The 19,063-nt window shown below is 41.3% G+C and overlaps 1 protein-coding gene and 1 long non-coding RNA gene across 2 annotated transcripts in view; one reads left to right on the top strand and one right to left on the bottom strand.

The window, feature by feature from the left end:
* IQCH (IQ motif containing H) overlaps positions 1–19,063 on the bottom strand; it is a 71,228-nt gene that overhangs the window by 5,560 nt on the left and 46,605 nt on the right. Inside the window, exons 15-19 of the mRNA XM_075764122.1 lie at positions 18,323–18,443; positions 16,442–16,728; positions 4,846–5,013; positions 1,754–1,879; positions 326–387 (exon numbers count right to left, since the gene is read on the bottom strand). Coding sequence (XP_075620237.1) covers positions 326–387; positions 1,754–1,879; positions 4,846–5,013; positions 16,442–16,728; positions 18,323–18,443 — 764 coding nt within the window. The remainder of the gene's footprint in view (positions 1–325; positions 388–1,753; positions 1,880–4,845; positions 5,014–16,441; positions 16,729–18,322; positions 18,444–19,063) is intronic.
* LOC142603449 (uncharacterized) overlaps positions 1–19,063 on the top strand; it is a 33,675-nt gene that overhangs the window by 9,628 nt on the left and 4,984 nt on the right. The window contains exons 2-3 of the long non-coding RNA XR_012837380.1: positions 7,650–7,755; positions 16,521–16,684. This is a non-coding gene — a long non-coding RNA (uncharacterized LOC142603449). The remainder of the gene's footprint in view (positions 1–7,649; positions 7,756–16,520; positions 16,685–19,063) is intronic.

The raw sequence follows: 19,063 nt of genomic DNA, 5'->3' as shown, positions 1-19,063 counted from the left end.
AAGAACAATATATGGAGGCATTAAACTTCAACCGTCTTTGCATCATGTATAGTTAGGGTTTTAATAATGTTGCCTGTAAAAGTAAGCTCTGTGCTAATCCGTGTGCTCTCACAGCTAGATTGCTATTGACAGTGAATCTAGCTCTTGTGAAGCTAATTGCAGTAGGTCTTCAGTCTGCAATGCAGTCAGGCTTTGATCTAAGCAGACTCCTGTCCTTTTTTTTGTTACTAAAATGCTTAAAGCTTCCCTAAAACTTTTCACTTTCTTCAGATCAAGTGTGTTCCCAGCTGTTTATCAGACTGTGGACCTGATGGTGTAGACTTACATCATTCCCAATCTGTATCGCTTCTGATCTTCATACAATATAAAAACTGTCCCCTGTTTTTCCTGTTAAATAAAAAGACAAAAGTGATTTAATTATTCCTAAAATAGTGATAATTATAATAAATGTATTGTACAGGCACAGTAAGTATATAGCTATATCCAAAGCTAGTTTTGAATTGTGTGTAATGGATTATTGCTCAGCATAAGTAGATTATTGCACTAACTTATTATAGAGAAAACATTAACTTTATGCCAATAGAATACATACGGCAGAGCCTATTCAGTAGCAAATATTTTTGTTCCAACATAATAAGAGATGGTCATAAATATCTTGAAAATTATCTCCTTGCACAGTTATTTTTATCAAGAGACAGGCTAACTCCTAAAAGCCTTACACACCTTTAAATTGAAAGACAGTGAAAGTATGTTTAGTTTTTCCTGGTTTTAAAGTTTATACTTCGCCTTACATACAGATGGACATGAACTTCCATTAACCTTCTGCTCTGATACTGACGGTCAGCAGCAAAACTCAGTTTGATGTTTAGATGTGCTAAGCGACAGTTGGCCCTGTAAGAGGTCTCATGAGCAGGGGCCACCCCTGGGGAGGGTTTATACTGAGAAAACACCTAAAACTGCATTTCCCAGTGAAGCCCTGTGCCTTTGGATCAGAAAACTCAATCTGCTGTTTTGTCTTGCCTAACATCTTCTAAACTCTTCTATATTTCATTCTGTTCATGAGCCTTAAGCACTTCCTTTCCCAGCAAAGACTGCCCTTTCATTTCTTCATTCCTCTTTCTGTTCCCCACTACCACCCGACCCCTCACCCTCTGACGGTGTATCTTCTTACGGGTACGGGGGTGTGTGATGGCCAAGTGCTCTCAGGAAAACACAGTGCTACGTGGTCCTAAACCCAAGCACAGCTCCTGGCTACAGCTGTGATCCTTTTTGCCCACAGAGCCATGCGAACAAACCCACATTCTCTCTGTAGTCTCTGAGACGCCGTCTTACTCCCTATTGTATAACATAAACCTGTTGTAATACTCTTCGTCCTTTGCTGCTTCCAGTCTCAAGCCAAATCAGATCCATATCTCAGTACTCAGTTCTTAATACTGACACCCCAGGTAAGTAAGTTACAATATTAGACTAATTTTTACAGGAACTACTGAAGACCTTTATGCAATTCAGAGTTCATTAATTGGCGTCATGCAAACAATTTAAAATAAAATCAATTCTTACGTATACCAAGTCCTCTTCAGCAAAACTGTAGAGCAACGCCTTGCTGTGTTTTTAACAGAACACTTAAACATTATATGATGCTAAACAGAACACTTAAACTTTACATTGTGCTCAGTGGTTTCACCATATTAGAATTTACATACGAGAATTATGCAGAGTGAATAGCACATTTGCTAATCTTTCCCGTTCGTACCTGGAGGTCAAATCCAACACCACGAGCTTTACACATCTGGAGGAGAACGTGATAGTAGATTCCTGAAAGGCTGGAGTGCCTCAGCTGACTGCTTGCTACTGCACACCAGTTGCTTCGTGGAGAAGGCTAGAGAAAACAACACAGGATTCTTTATTTTTGTATCGGTTTATATCAGAACCCAACAATTTACTATTTAAATGGCTTTTTCTCAGTGAACTCAAGTAAGTGTAGAGTGAGGCTCCGTTTGGAGGAATTCCTGTTCATAACAATGTCTACTGAAAACAGAGATTTCTATGCAGCAAAATTAAATCCTCACCTCACACTGTCCATAAAAACTTACATCATAGATCAGGTCTACAGAATCACTCTGTGAACCACATGTTGATATTTTCACAGCTTCACTGGTAACTGAGCCCTGTGAAATCGGTCTAAGCGGATCCCCTGAATCCATCCTGCGCTGTGGAAATGTACGTTGTTCTAGAGCCAGCTCTTCTTGACAGCAGAAATTCCAAAGCGGCTAATTGGGTTTCTCCAAGACTGAGCATTCTGCTACAGCATTCATCTGCACAATTTTTCCAGCAAGTCTTTGAGCCAAGGAGCTGTACAACTGATACCAGCGGAGTTCATACTATGGGTAAAAACCAGTACTGCATTTGAGTTTAAAAACTCTTACCAGTGCTTAGGACAAAAGATTAGCAATGTTGCATTGAGTAGAACTGAAGAGAGATGTTCTCCTAAACCAAGGCTTTCCTGTGATGTTAGTTTTAATACTGGACTGCTCATTCAAAGCGAGGATACTGCACCTTGAAGCATGTAATTTACAGTATTTTTTCTAAAATTATATTTGTTTTGACATTGACTCATTTAAGTTGACATAGTTGAAATCCTTATATAATACATCTCTGCCTGAAAATTAATCATGTTTATAATATTCTGAGAATTAATAACACCCATTGCTCAAGTCATTAACTTAAAAAAGGAGCTTCCAAAATCTGTTCTCTGCAGTAGGGGACCACAAATAAATGAATGCTTGATAAAATAATCCAAGTAGCAGTTTAACAAGCGTAAACTTGAATGTGGCTGCAATAACACAGAACTATTGTTTAAGGGTTGGCATCAGGTTGATGAGGTGCTTATTTCAGCTACAAAGCATGCATACACATGCATAATGAACTGCAGTATGAATTATTAATGTGTTGCTTATTTAGCCTCATCTGTCTAGAAGATAATGTATCCTAACTATAATGAGTGATTGGTTTTGTACATAATTACAGTAGCAGCAGTATCTAGGAAATTTGTTCTTTCAAAGAAGGATTTCTAAAAATAAAATCATCACACAAACCCAGTTGCTGTTCCGTTTTATCAAAATCAAACCTACCAGGGTTGAGAATATATAATAAATTAAAAGGGACAGAATCATTATTAACATCATAATTTTACACAAAGTGTTTTACTTAATCATTCATTACAGATCATGTGCTGTAAAAGCATTTGTCTCTTGGTTTGTTTCTTTTTCTAAAGATACTTTCCTGAGAGTGGATTTTTGTAGTTAACTCTTAAGGAGATAAAACCCTCAGAAATACAGAAAGAAGAAAAATAAAGGATATAGTGAACAATTTATGTTAATTCTGACAGAATTTTAATTAAAAAAAGTTGCTACTTGATTACTTTTCATTTCTAAAACTTGTACTACTGGGACTAATCATATCTAATTTACTTCTCTCCAACTAAAAGTGGTTGCTTGACAAGAACAATAGATCAAGAGCTCATTAACCTCTAAATTAGAGCTCCATGGCATTTTTGGAATGGTGCTACATTCCTCCTCTACGTATGAAAAAAAGGGAGCTGTGCATCTCCTGTCAAAATGTGTAGAACAGCATCTGGTTCGTACCTATATGTGTATGTAGACACGTACTTATACATAACATTGCTTCTTCTGTGACTTTTTCTAAAGGCCTTTCTTCCCTTTTTAGAGGGACAGAGCCATATTACATCCTGCACCAAGCCTGATCTAATTCCAGAATTTGCAGGATAAGCAAATCATATGTTAATTGTGCTTCCGTGACAGAGCCTTCATCAGGATTTCAAAGCAATACACAAATATCATCTTATTTCAAATCCCATCCCCAGGAGGCACTAGTATGGATGCAATCTTAAGAGTTTCAGTACCTAAACCTGCAATCCTGAGCAGCTTGGCTTTGTGTGCGACACCCATGGGGAGCCGAGCGTCCGCAAATTCGCAGCATGTGACAACGCGGGTGGCTGAATCTCACCCGGCAATAGAAAACAAAGATTGAGCTGGGGGTCTTCGGGGCTCACTGCCTTGCTTGGTGTCGCAAACCGGTGCTTTCCCGCTCGGGCTTTGAAGCTCTGGCCCAGAGAAAGCAAGCAGGATGGAGTATGACTGCATACTCTTGCTGGGGAACTCACCTCAGTTAGGGTGCTCTGAGCTTTTCTTCCTGTTCAAATGACCATGTCCATAATTAATACTGAATAATTATTAATACCAAACAGTTAGATGGATGCAGAACTGAATGAAGGTTCTGAGAACCAACATTTGGGTTTAACTTGGTAGGTGTCCAGATTCTTCTGCAGATGTAGCTCCAATGGTTTTATCCCCCCGTTTTGCACATGAAAATACAAAGCTGAGGTAGAACTTCAGTGCTCTAACTTCTGGTCCCAGATCAGAGCTCATGAGCTCAAGGCTCAGATTTCTTCTTCACTGCTTTGAAGTTACTCCTGTAGTCAGGGCAGTGCTTTCACCTCCTTCCTTTTTCTTGCAACTTGTAAATTACCACATTCTTTACAACATGAAAACTACCTAAAATATTTAGCAGCTAGTTACTACCACAAATCAATATTATTGAGCACAAAGCATGAATGATCAGGTACCCATAAGCATCCAGAACCTTTCTTTTAATTTCTAATGTGATGGTATCCCATTTACTTTATTAACCTTGTAAAATCTAAAAGTAGCAGTTTAAAATCTCAAAGGAGCAGATTCAGCTCCTCTAGCACAGTGATCTAGGGCAGATTTTAACTTTTTGGTAGTTTACATTAATAATTTTATTTGTAAACAAATGGCTGCTTACAGTTTTTGTCTCCTCATGCTGAATACATTGGCTTTCCATTTTCTTTGGACCAAGAGACACTTCGAAGCGGCCAGAGCGACAATCCAGTTTTCCATCTGTCACGTACAACATGAGCTGAGTCAAGGCCAGCTGGTCACTATAGCAAAGGTCAAGGTCTGTTGCCCATACCTAATCAAAACACAAACAGGGGCATTAAAATAAAAAATAAAAAAAGAGGGAAGAAGGGAGAAACTCAGCAATTGTGTAAAGGAACATCTATGCCTTTATTTTCATGCACATTGGTATGTGTACGTAGGGTTTCCTTGTGCTGGTGCATCATTGGCAGTGGTAAACCACTTCCAAATGGGAACTTCCAAAACAACTTCTGAGACAAAATCGAAAGGCTAAGGACAAAACAGTTACCTGTACCACCAAGAGTTTAGCAACAATTAGAAAAAGTAGAGAGATGAGCTCAACAGCAGCAAAGCCTGTATTGCATTGAGTAGGGAATTATCTAAACACTAAATATCACACCTGGATTTTTCAGCTGAAGAATAGTTAAGGTTAAATAAAGTCAACCTTGAGTTACAAATAGGTATTTTGAGATAGAAAAGGCAAAGCTAAACCAAGTAAAAGGAGTAGGGGAGTGTGGAATCCGTGTTTAAGAATATGTATCGGTCATCACAGGGGTTGAGTGATTCCCACAGCAATACACAGCCTCAAACAGTGGCTACGTCGGCACGTAGAAAACCATACGACTCACAGCAAGGTTCTGCTTCCACTCACACCACTGTTTGTGGCGCTAATTCAGATTTCTGCTCATGTAACTACACAAGAAACCAGGCTGTAAGATGTTGGTGGAACACATCCCACAGGCCAGCAGAAGGGAAGCCCACCCCACCTGTGTGCAGGACATACTTGCAGGCAACGATAAAAGCCTCCTCTCAACCTCAAGAAGATTTCAAAGCATTAATGCGTGTAAAAGTCAGGATTTGCGAGGCTAGTCCATGCCGAGGGTGCAGCAGAAGGATGTACCGTGAATGGCTTCTGCGAGGCTCCTCCGCCCCTAATAACCTGAGCGTGGTTTTACCCAAGAGTTTTTCCCATTTAAAAAATGTTTGTGCCTACTACGCCAATGAGAAATGTTAATGCACACAAATATCTGCCCTACAGTGGACCCCTTTAAAACAAATCTAGCAGTGAATGACTTGAACAAGCCTTTGAATGGTAAATGGCGTCATTATAAGGATATTAAGAGGTCAGGCAGTCAAGGCCTCTTGGTAAACTGGAGTTAATTTCTGAATCATATGCACATAGTAATGCCCTTTTTATAATGCTAAATAAATCACATCAGTAACAGTTGTTAATATCTAACTGCCAAGTATCTGTTGCTGTATTAAATATCCTATTTGTCAACTTAAATATTTCCTGCTGCATGGTATAAAATGCAAATTGGGTGCTAATGGCTGGCTTTACTTAGTAATAGGGGAACATTCCCCAATTATAATGCTTAATTTTCTTCAATAATTTATTCTTTATCATCACTTCTGCAAGACAGGAAGGAACTTTCATATCGATCTGTACTTTTCCAGTATGTGCTGACCGTTTCAATGAGCTGAATAGTAAACTATCCATACTGTAGAAGCATTACATTAATTTACATAAATATTATCAATAAATCGGTAACAGCCAATGTGTCTTGAACCTCGTTTGAGTTGGATTTTAGATTCTCAGTTAATGCTTTGTCCCCAGAAACAGACGGCAGGGCTATGCGAGGGGACCAGGGTCTGCTGAAAACTGTGGATGTCCGAGGACAGTTCACTAGCTAGTAGTAGTGAGCAGGTTGCTCTTAATCCAGACCCTGATACTACGCCTGCATTGCTCAAAGTCTACACCGGCGTTATCTGAAAGCTTTGTTGATGCACAACAGAGGGGCAGGAGCCGAGTTTGACTGAGGGTGGACCATAAAATGGCTGAGCTGATAGAAAAACCACAGAAGTTAACCAAAGACATCACTGCGGCCGTGGTGCATGTGGGTAAGTACAAGGGCTGTGTTCTGGCAACGCATACGGGATGGGTTGAGTGTTTAGATGCAGATAAAGTATTAAAAGCTGCAGCCTGGCAAACACAAACAGCCGTTAGCACAAGACAAATTCATTACACCCTGGTAGAGATTCCAACAAACCGTACCAAGCGTGGGACAGCACGCACGTTTTGCAACAGTTACTCAACAAATCCCATGTTGTCAGTAACTAAAATTAAAGTACGTGCAAGTGACATTGGTTTAATTTCAGATGTAGAGAAGAGACCCATTAATTACTTGTGTGATACATTTCACATGAGCTGAACAAAAACCCAGCATGCCAACCTGGCTGTATCTCCCCGCTGGCACGTTCCCAGTCGCTGCTCTGGGAAGGCACAGAAACACTCCTGGATCCCTGTGCCAGGGGATGGCTCCAGCCTCTTCTCTGCCCAGGGAAGGGGCTGTAACACGAGGAAGAGGAGAAAAAGCCTTTAGCAGGGCGGGTTTCATGCTGGAAATCGTGAGACCGACCAAATGCTGTTTTGAGGAGTTTCTGTTTACTTTCCGAGTGCATCAACTAGTTGCTTTGGATGTGGTTTCATCATCTCAGACGGACCACACTCACATTGTCTACAAGGGTGGACTGACGACCATACCGTGTAACGAAGGAAGGTGTCCATCCTCTTCCCTGGCGGTTACTAACATTGTAGGAAGGACAGCTCTAAACACCTACTTAAGCTTCAGTCACAGTTATATTCATCATATTTTTTTGCCTTTAAGTCAACATATTTTTTGCTTTTAGATCTCCACAGCCCTGAGCACGAGGGGGAGGAAGGCAAACATGGCTGGAAGCCACCTGTCCACCTCCTTTCGTTCTGGGCCCGAGGCTGAACCACCCCTACTGCAAGGTAAAGCAGCCAAATGGTCATTACTGCGTGCCAGCTGGGATCACCCCCAAGGACTCTTTTCCTGGCTCAGGGTTGTCAGAGAACACTGTAACGTAGCCATGTCCCTTTCTGCCCTGGATACGTCCCAGAACATCCCTAATGTGGGGAGAAAGGAAGAAGGATCAGGTGGCATAAGATTCCAGCTTTATCCTGGCAGGGGATTCCCTTTTGCCATGGAAATCCAGTTTGTACTGCTACAGGAAGAACACAGGGCCTGGGCAATGGGTTTCACTTTATTTTCATGGATAATTTTTTCCCATTTTATTAGTTCAAACGCAGGCCAGATCATTAGTAACTAGTCGACTGAATTCTTTGATGGAACAATTTCTAAAAGTCCCATGCCAATTCCTGAAGGTCACGAGCACTCTGCAAAATTATAGCAATAATAGGTGATGGTTTTGGTAGTTTGAAGAAGGATGGAAGATCATCAGGTCTGAGTCTGGTGCTGTGTGAATACAACAGCCACGCAGCTGCCTATGGTGCTCTTATTCTGGAAGTCGGCAGTGGACATCTGTTTGCTGGCTCTATCGGTCTGGCACCTTTCACCAATAATATACCAATATATATTCCCAAAGGGAAACGGGCAGCTCATTATATCGTACTAAGCACATGTTGACCATATTGAAGTTACCAGGCGTCCCTTGAGCGTAATGACCTAAAATTAATTGTAATAAACAAAGAGAAGAGCACCAGAATCCTCTATGTGTCTAAAGAATTCTAATTAGGTGGACTCCATAGTTGATGACTTCTCATTTTCTGTGAAGATGTTACCATGCTCGTGCTAAGATCACATATTGCCACAGCTTTGAAAATGCTCTTTGGCATGCAGAGCACTAAGTTAAATCAGCACGGCTAGAGCTGCCATCAGCAGCAGATAAGGAGAACACGAACCGAGAAAAACATCTAATGTTAGAGCAAGAATATGGCAGAGCTACACATCACGTGTACGTGACCACTTTGGGCAATATCATTTAGACATACCTATCGCTTTCTTTTCTGCTTCTTTTGCCATATTCAAATGTCAGAGCACAGGAAGTTCTCAGCTTGGCTGCTCCTCCCAGTTCTGCAGTTGTGATGCTGCTGGCCAGCCGTAACGAAGCATTGTGTGGCGCACAAGCAAAGAGGTAGGCACAGAAAAGAGGGTACGGAGGAGAAGGGAGCAGCACGAACAAAGGTGGCACCAGTCACCTCAAATGGAGACACGACTCTTCAACTGAAAGAACAGTCTCTGTGAAGGATGACGGAGACTTTCGCAGTAGAGCTGATTCCACCAACAGCTCCTCCAGCGGCTCAGAGCACGGGGTGAGGAGGAGGAGGAGGAGGAGGGAGTGCCATTTACAGACACCAGCACTGCTCCCCACCGGTGCTGGGATGGGATTGAAGGCTTCGCCCACCTATTCTTTGGTTTCCTGCATGCTTTGTAGAACTAGATTATATATGGCAAATAAAATGGCACTCATCGCTCTCGACATCACCACCTGTAACTACGAGAAGGAGCTCAGGCAGGCTCCCACTAATAAGCCTTTGAAAACTGTGAAATGTAGAAGCAGTTGAAACCGATGCAGAAGTCAGAGGAAAAGGTAAGAGTGGCACTACGTGAACTCTAAAGAAACAGCACACAGCATCGGATAAAAGCAGTGAAGAACAGATCTTGATAGAGTTTCCAGCAATGCCTAGGGTTACAGCAGAGCAAGGAACACAGCTTTCCAGCAAGGTTCCCGTTTCAAAAGCAGTAGTATCCTCCCAGGAAAACAAGCAGGATATGACATTTCTATCTGTGGCAGACTTTAACGGAAAAAAACACCTACATGCAAAAACATGAGCCTACTGAAATCAATTAAAGGCTTTTCGCTGTGTCTCAGGACATAGAATAGTAGCTGTTCTGACACTCCATTTAAAAAAAAAAAACAACAAACCACCCAAAACGAATGAAAACAGGTCTTAGAAACATCAACCCAACTCCACCTCTGTGGCATATAATCTTCAAAACAGTCCAGCAGCTCTAGAGAGCTCCAGGCACAGGCAGAACAAATGAGAAGCCAGACCTACATATTAGTTTGGGCTGTTTGTCTCAGCAGGCTAGAAATTCTGTTCATTTAGGTTCAGGTCTAGTAACATCTAGTGGATTGCAACAGGTTTTCCTTTGAAGTAACATAAAATGGGTGTCAAAAGCTTCCAGAATGCCTTGAAAATCTGAGCTGTGGTGTTTTGTGGGTTTTGTTTTGGCTTGGTTTTTTTATTATTTTATGAATGTATTTCCATTTTCTATAAGGCAATATCTGTGGAGGTCCAGCAGTTACTAACCAGATGAATTATCTCCTCCAGTAAATCAGGAGCTGTTAGAAGAAGGCCTGTGCAAAGGTCAAGTTTAAGTAAAGAATGGTACAGTCCTACAGATTAACAAATATCTATTGCTTGAGTCAATCCTCATTTTCTGAGGATATACCACGAGGATACGTATGCAATCGCAGCTGTCACATCCTGATAGGACTGCATGGCAAAATAGTGTAACAGGAGCTTTGACTTGAGATTTTGGGACTTTCAGGACACTTATGTGTTCAGAAATTAAACTGGAACAGAGCTCACTTGTGAAGTCTAGAACTGAGATTTGATTTTCAAACAAGAACTGAAAGTTCAAAGATAACCGGATCTGGGTTTTTTATTATGACTTACGGGTTTTAAAAAAGAAAAAAGCAGAGGCAGTAGTTAAGAATTTACATCTTAAGTCTCCTTCAGCACACACAGCTTCAGAGCCTGCGCTTCATGGTAAAGACATCTCAAGTGAATAAAGTCACAATTATAGTGTAATTCTTTACAACTGCCATAAAAATGCTTCAGCTTTAAAAGATAAACTTGAGAAGGGAAGGAAACATAAATCCTTAAAGAGTTACTAAATTCTAGCTTTTCTTTCTCCAGTTTAACTGGTTTATCTGCATCTACTATTGATGTCTGCGTTATTGTAAAGAGCACACCTGCTATTTTTAAAGAAGTGATTGAATGGCACTGTTAAAATGTCAATTAGTAAAATATTAATGCAACTCAGGCATTGAGAAGAGAGCTGCTTTTATGACTTTTAAGTTTCACAATGCAATTGATTATTTCAGCAGCAATAGCAGCCAGGATCTTATCTGGCTGCCATCTCGTGGCAGCTGCTGGGATGGTCTGGTGCTGGCCCGAAAACTTAAATTTTAGGGCCCTAGAACTGGCCCTAACCTCCATCCTGTGAATATCAGATTGGAAGATGGTTAAGGAAAACACTGTGACTCTTGTTTGAAAATGACACATAGAAAATGCTGCAGTCTGTCTGGAGAAATCTTAAGGCGCATATGAGAATACCGAAGTATGCATCCCACCAAAAGCATCCCTCAAAGCATGAACTAAATTGTAACACCAGAGCTGATCGATGGGCTTCAGAGACATCTGCACTCTGCTCTTCCTCACCCCAGAGCTGCCTGCGTGGCCGACGCTGGTTGGCAGCCCTGCAGCCATCCTCCTCAGGGTCTTTTGAAGCCACTGGACTGAAATGGAGGGAGAATCCCCACCTAAACATCCCTGGCTCTATAATTCTCCTTTCGGTACATTCTGCCTCATCTTTTCCTCTGCGCCCAAACTGAACTCAATCCAGTGTTCTCTCAGTTTTGCTGCAAGAGGTACGGGGCTGTCTAAGCTATCAGACCATGAAAAAGGTGAATTATGACCTGGCTTCTCAAAATTTTCTGTCCACAGATCTATGGACGTAAGTTTATGCGTTCAAGCAGTCCCACTCAATTAAATGGACTTACTTGGGTGCAGCTCCTTGACGAGTTGGGATCTGAGCAGCATTCAGTCAATACTGTGCAAGACTTCACTTTGAAGGGTCAAGGCCTTCCTCTTAAAGATCAGTCTTGGCAAACAGAGTGGGAATCAGAAGTGATTCCTCCACTTTTTCCCCCAGGACATTGAAAACCACACATCTCCATCTCCATTTCCCTCGGGAGCAAATCGCAGTGAGCACCTTTGCTGTGCTCCGGGGTGGGCAGTGCAGAGCGCGACGCAGCCAGTGGTAGGCTCTGCCTTGCCACCTTCCTCGGCTAAGCCAGCACCGTGATGCCAATCTCAGCCTCAGCGTTACATGCAAAACGAACAATGAAATGCAAGAAATAAAGTACAATGTGCGGTGGACTGCAGGACAGACAGGTGTGAAGACAATCAGACAGGAGTTAGATCCTCCTACAGGCACTACCCTTGATGCTGTTGGCTGTAAACTGCAACCTCCTCCAGTTCTACCACAATCTAAGGAAGAGCCCTGTGTAGCTGGAGGACAGCACGATCTGTAGATGTCTCCGAATGACTTGCTGTACGCAGCAGCAGTGGCAAACGGGCCAGCCAGGGCTGCACAGGCAGTGACAGACTGAAAAGCTCCTGTGAGGATGAGGGAAAGGGAGCTGGGAGAGACTTGGGTAACGAGTAGAAGCAAATGGAAAACCTAGTGGAAATATCATCACCCAGCTCCTCCAGGCCTGAGGACAACATCCCTCTTGTCACCTTTTGGTCAGCGTAGACTGCAAGAACTGCAAGAGAGTGAAGATAGTGCTGTGTCTGTGACGGGCACTGAGCTCCTCGGTGACTCAAACAGAGATTACATTCTCATCTCCACACTCGCTCTGGCTTTCCTGTTGAATTGTCTTACAGACATGTGTTGTTTCTTATCCATCACGCAGAGTCTGTTGGCCACTACCGCTCCAAAGAACACAGCAATACGGGAACAGCATGTTGAAGGGAAACACTTGCTAACAGCAGCCATCTTAATAAATACAAGCAATACTCCATTGTTGATATAAAAATTCATATTATGCTTATGACATATAGATTTTTAAAGGTTTTTAGATGAAGAGCCTGAAACTCAAGGTACATGCATTGCTTTCTTCTGCTCAAGTCCCCTTCACACCAGTGCACTGGGGAAGTATGTGTGAAGACATGTATTGCAGCATACAGCAAAGGCAGAAATGTGTTTTCACTTATTTGGCCCTTCACATTTCTTAAAGAGTTGTATTTATGCAGCATGTAACTTTATGAAGGTTTCAGGGATTTTTAAGTATTTAAATACTCAGACTGTATTGGTAACAGATGTTCAATGATATATTTAATTTTTAGTTTTACTGAAAATATCATGTATCGGTTGATATTTTCTGTAAAATATAACTTTGAAAGAACGCCTAAGTATACTGTACTTCCAGGAAATGTATCTGAGCCTTTCAGCTACTGCGTTAAAGCGGGCACTTCTGAAATTAGTTGGGAAATGTTCTGAGAGTCTAATAGGATTTCTTGTTTGCCAAAAAAATAGTGCTTTCAGGAACACAATCTTTTGTGTAATCTCTCTCTCACAAGACAGATGGCATCATTAATTGCCTCTACATCGAGTTAAATTTAAAAACCTGTGCTTAAATAATGTTAAATTTGTGGTACATGCTGACAAACATAGGAAATAGTAAGGTAGAATCAATTGGAAACAAGGGAAGAAAACCAAGACAGAAGAGACAGGAATAATCAGAGACCACAAGAAACACTGACCGACTTAATATGTCCTTGTTCATGCCAGGAAATGTCACAACCTTAATAATCTAGGGAGGATTTCTGCGTTTCGGTGAATGCCTGGCTGGAGGGAAGCAATTGGCAAAACTCCCATTGACTTCAGTGGGTGGGAGTGTCATCCCTTAATCTTTTTAAAGCAACTTTACATGGAAGTTGTCCAATGGGGCTTATCTGCAGTTCTAATTACAATGCTTGTGTAAATACACTTGGGGAGTCAAATGTAACTGTGATCTGTATTTCAGAGCTAACATTATTCCAATGCTCTGGTTTACCACAGTCACCCTACAGCAGTAACCGTTACCAAAAGCCTGATTTTAAGCCTTCTTTGAGCTTAAAAAGGAGTGTAATTATCATAGTACTGCCAAAAAGCCAGCTTTTGCCAATAGATACCATATACTAACTCTGGGTTTAAACACAAGACCTGTGTTTAGAGCCTCTTCTTGTACCATAGAAGCTGTGATTTTCACACACCTGGACACCCATGGCTTTGGGTGCATGCAGTCACAGCATCTTCTGAAAGTCCACCCCTACTACATAGCCTGTCCCATTAGATATCTTCCCTTGTACAGTTAAACACTTTTTAAAGTCTCCTAATTGAAGACTGTAGAAGAAAATAACCCAAGGAAATGCATTGAAAATACAAGAAATAATTGAGGCTTGATGCTGAGATCCCGAGTTAGCATCCATATCCATCTGCTAATTTTGAATTTGTATAGTTGTACCCAGTAAGCTCAACAATACTATTCATCACTAATGATAAGGATTTTATGTTCTTTAAAAATTATCTCATTTTCTTGAGTCTGCAGACACAAGGCCTGTACCAGAGCACTGAACGCTCAGTCTCTTCACCCAGATTTGACTTAATTTTGTTTTACTTTAGCCTGGCGTTATGCTTTAGATTTGCACACCTGTCATACTATTCAATCCTATTGGCCAATATCAACCAAATTTGGAAGAAGGTAAAAATCGTCAAATACTAAACTCCCATGAGATTCCTGAAATAAGTACGTCGGCAGAGGGAAGAGGCCTCACCAGCAGCCTTAGCATGGGAAAGGCTGCAGGGTGACTTCAGCTGGAGAACACATGGGAACTTATCTTCAGGGCATAAATCTACGGAAGCCTGGCTTCACTGTTTTTAAGCTCATGAAAGTGTTTTTATTTTTAAACAGAATACAGTATTCAGTGATGCCCTTCATTTCCTTTTCATAGTGTCCGACTGGTGAAAGAATTTAGTAGATTATGTTGTGACAAAGAAATCTGACTTGATGAATAAAACAAATGCCAGATAATTCCAGCATAGAATCATGCGAGATTAATATTTGGTTACAAACTATGACCAAGGCTTATCATCAACATTCATGCCAGGGATTAAATTGCTTCTTTAAATCCATTCTCTTACCCATTTGTTCCTTGGCACTGAAAGCAGCCTGTGTTGGGACAATATATTCCATCACCTTATAAGATCTCAAAGTTCAGTTGCGCATTATAAGTGGCCACCCATCCATCCACTGCTCCTCTGCATCCATCGCAGGCAACAGCAGATTCTGGAGTCAACACTCTTCTGGAGTCTTGATTTATTACATTACTTTTCATGTTGTCAAAAGTTCTGATACAGCTGACTATGAGGTTTTGTTGATAGGCTTGTAAACTCTGGCAGGGAGGACTAGGGTCACTCGAGTGGTTCTGATTTTACCTTTTAAAAAGACCCCATTACTCATCTACACAAAAGATTCTCCTGGGCAGGATTCCATGAGAAAACATTTATTTAGTCCCTTCCATTCTGCTCAGTTATGCCTGATGTAAGTCACACAGTGCTCCAGCACTCCAAACCTGTGCTGCCTTCCTAGCAGCGTTTTCCTTTCTAGGTAATTCAAGGTGTTAACCTTAGAATATTGTTGTTTAAAATGTTGTATTCTTCAGTCTAGACTCCCCAAAAGGTCACCCATCTCTTCCCACATTAGTGCAACCTGCGCCTGCAGTTAATGTGCCCACCGTATGAAGTTTTCAGGACTGGAGGAGGTATGATATATAGTCAGACACTGTCATAAACCTGCATTTCATAATGCGTCCCAGAGTACCTGGATCTGCTGATCTTCTGTTAAAGTATTTTTAAGTACTCTAAAGCAAACAAAGTGCTCAGCGTGTACAGCAGAAAGCAGTGTGCGGCCTCAGGCTGGAATGGTGTCACGCACCGCTCTGCTCTCATGCGCTACCCTTGACGCCATGCACGCAGGAAGACTCAGAGCCTTGACAGACCAAAAGGCCTCAAAAACCCCAGTGGCCAGTGCAGCCCACGCGGAAGACTCATTAGAACGAGGATGTACAGAGGGAATTCCACAGGAACATTTAGGCTAAACTGTTTCAGCTATTGCATGTACCAGCTAAGGGACAGTAACTCCTGACCCAGGGCTGGAACTTCTTGAGACATAACCACACTGCTTTCCATCACCTCTCTCTACTTTAATTAGCCATTACAATGTAACCTAAATTGTTCATCCTGTTTGCTGTAAGAAATCGTCAATATCCCCTCTTCCTTAGATTCATCCTCAAACTTCACATCTGCATTCTTACGGACATGGGTTTACTCAAAAGAGTAGAATAATCCCTGTAATTATTTTTACAGAGCAAAATACAAGAGATTCAGAAAAGTTTGAAACTAAAATCATCTAAACATCTTAGTTTCAGATGTTTAAGATCTTTAGATAAGACCATCATCTGTAATTACCAGCTTAATGCAGAATGCACTTATTTTAGGCGAAAAAAGTCATTAGAAGGGATTAAAATATTATTTTCTTACCACTCAGCTTTGAAAGAAGCCCTATGGCCTTTGCTGATTTGTTATTCTTCAGGTTGATGAAAGAGGTTCCTCAGGTCCACCTGGCAGATCAGGTCTAAATTTTGTGCTATTGTCAGAATAACCACGTGCTATATCTCCATCCACGTGCCCCATGGCTTAGAAATAAAGTTTGTTCAAAAGGGCAAAGCTTTCTCCTGCTATCTGTTGGAATCAAGTAGGAAAGCAGACATTTCTTGATCTCAGGGAGAAAGCGTGAAGTAACATATCTGCCCCACTCACCTGCTGCTCCATCGTTTGTGGATGGATGAAAGTCACAAAATCAACTGAGAAGTAACCAAGCACTCCTTTACATTTACAGGTTTCTCCAATTTTTAAGCAGAGTGAATTAAGAACTGCTGGATCAACAGAACGTTGTGGAATGGTAGTGCCAGATGATCGCAAAGGACCGTCAGCATGGAGCTGGTCTCCAGATGACACTATTTTTATCTTGCCTGTTGGCTCTATCAGCATATCCACCGTAAGGTTTGTGACATTTTCTGAGAGCGGGAAGGCTTCTATCACACCACCTAGTAAGAAATGAATTAGCTGTTAAGCTTGTAATCAAATTCACATGTGATGCTCTTCAGAGTGCACAGAATGAAACCATCCAGCTCCTGTTGTGCTCAGACACTGTGGGGAGGACTGCTATGGAGATACAGCAAGTAAATAAATGTCATGTGAGCAGCATAGCTGGAACCCATGAATCTCTTAGAAGAGAAAGAAGATATCTCATCTCCTATAGCACCGTACAGTTCAACCAGTGGCTTTTGAGCTGCAGATGCTTTGCAAGCAGTTCCAAACTGGATAAATCACATATCTTACTGGAGAAATCTATTCTTGGGTGGTATGAATGAACCTTAACGCCAGGTCCAGAACAGCAGTAAAATGCAATGTTGGACCTCGGGGGCAGTTGTATCTCCTCCTGTAAACTAATCTTGGAGATTCCCACTCATATGATGGTCTTATCTAAGTAGTCTGCCTTTTGGTATCCATCCACACAAGGAACCTGGTGTGTAGACGGGAAGGCTTGTAGATGACAACTTCTAGTATGGTTTTCCATAGGAAAAATCACAAAGAAAACTGCTTGGCATTCTAGATTTGCCTTTTTACTGTATATGATGCCATAACTCATTCAGTTAGGGTAAACTACTATATAATAAAAATTGGTACTAGGTATGTTAACTGGCATTATTTTTCAAAAAAAAATTCTTTCAAAGCTTTGAATCATCCTTGTCTCTTCTATAGATAAAGAAATGTATGAAATGTACATATCCATTATATATAACACAAAACGATGGCAGGGCAGAATCACCACAGAAATTTACCACCCAACCACCAACTCCTTTTCCATCCAAAATTCAGCATACAAATATAGAATGTTAACATGCCTGTGCCAAGCCCACTCACAGATACACCGATTTGCAGTGATTAGACGAGGGTTTTAACTGCGCTGCCTCTTACGCACAAACACGGGCTCATTCCAAGCTCTAGGCCAGTTGGGTACTGGCCAGCTTTGATCCGAAGGTGCCATGAGCGGGTTTAATGCAGGAAACCCTGCTGAGGACTCGGCACCACAGGAACAAAACCATCCAGCTAACGGATTGGAACTTGTTCATCTTCCTTTGGTTGGAGGGCAAGAAAGAGCACGGCAATGGTCTAATGAGAAGCCTGTGCCAATGTAGTGTAAGGGACAATACAGCCCTTCCTGGTCCTATGGGAGGGAAAAGCAAGTCTTGCAGATGTTTGCTCATCAACACCTAACAAAGATGAAAGATTGTCACATTTACCTATGTGCAAGCTCCCATGCTAGCATTCCCTAAAGCCCTTTGCCAAAAATGACAGCCTTTAGTACAGTAACCCAGGATTAAGCAGTTGGTGCTTATTGATTCAGAATCACGTGAGAAAGGTAATCCAGAATTAATACAGGTTAAAAGCTCGGATAGGACATAGGAATGATAGAATAGGTACCTACAATTCATTCGTAAATGAACATTTGAAGCATAATGGAGAGCTAAAAGGAGATAAATATTTAAATGGGCCCAAGATTAACAAGAATATGGCACACATTATGGTATAATTACTCCTTATAACACTTAACAGCGACTTTGCAGTCTTATTTACCTTGACTAAGAAATGTTTGGAGGAATTTTTCCCATGTAGGGAATCGTTTCTCATTGACTGGCTGTACGTGCTGTGCTAAAAGGCCCGGCAGCTCCTGGGAGATCTTCACCAAAGCTGGCTCCTGCAGAAACAAATTAAATAGAACCACAAGCAATTTTACTACAGAAATGAAAACTGCTTGTGGGGTGATTAAAAACCAGGCCTCCAACAGGCAAAAAAAAAAAAAATGTGGTTACTGTTTACCCACAGTCAGGAAGCCTTTTTTAATTTTTCTACTTACTACTCTTCCCTCCTATTGAAAACTGTCCTTCTCTGAAAGGCAATCCCCCCCTTCAGTATAGCATCTATTTCATTATAATTTATATCAATAATTTGATCTGGCAACTGAAAATGCTAAGCACTTGGTAACTGCTTAGGGATCAATACCAGCAGTCAATAACTTCTACATTGTTTATATTTTGAAAGTGAACATATTGAAATAGTCACATATGCCAGAAAGAGTTTTACTGACTCTATGATTAAGCTGTTATATCAACCCAAACACCTTTTAGTAATAAAAAAGAGGAGGAATAATCAACCAAACACATTTCTAAAGCGGCAAATATCCTTTTCCATTCTCCAATCTGAAACATTAATTCACAAGTGTATTTGTACCTCTATCTTTGTAAGAAATCTATAGGAGAGAAACCAGCTTTTTCCTAGTTTCAAATTCTTTACTGTATTATCACACACATAAAACAA

The sequence above is a fragment of the Balearica regulorum genome, chromosome 12, assembly GCF_011004875.1.
Source record: "Balearica regulorum gibbericeps isolate bBalReg1 chromosome 12, bBalReg1.pri, whole genome shotgun sequence".
Lineage (NCBI taxonomy): Eukaryota > Metazoa > Chordata > Aves > Gruiformes > Gruidae > Balearica > Balearica regulorum.
This window is presented reverse-complemented; position numbering and strand designations above follow the sequence as displayed.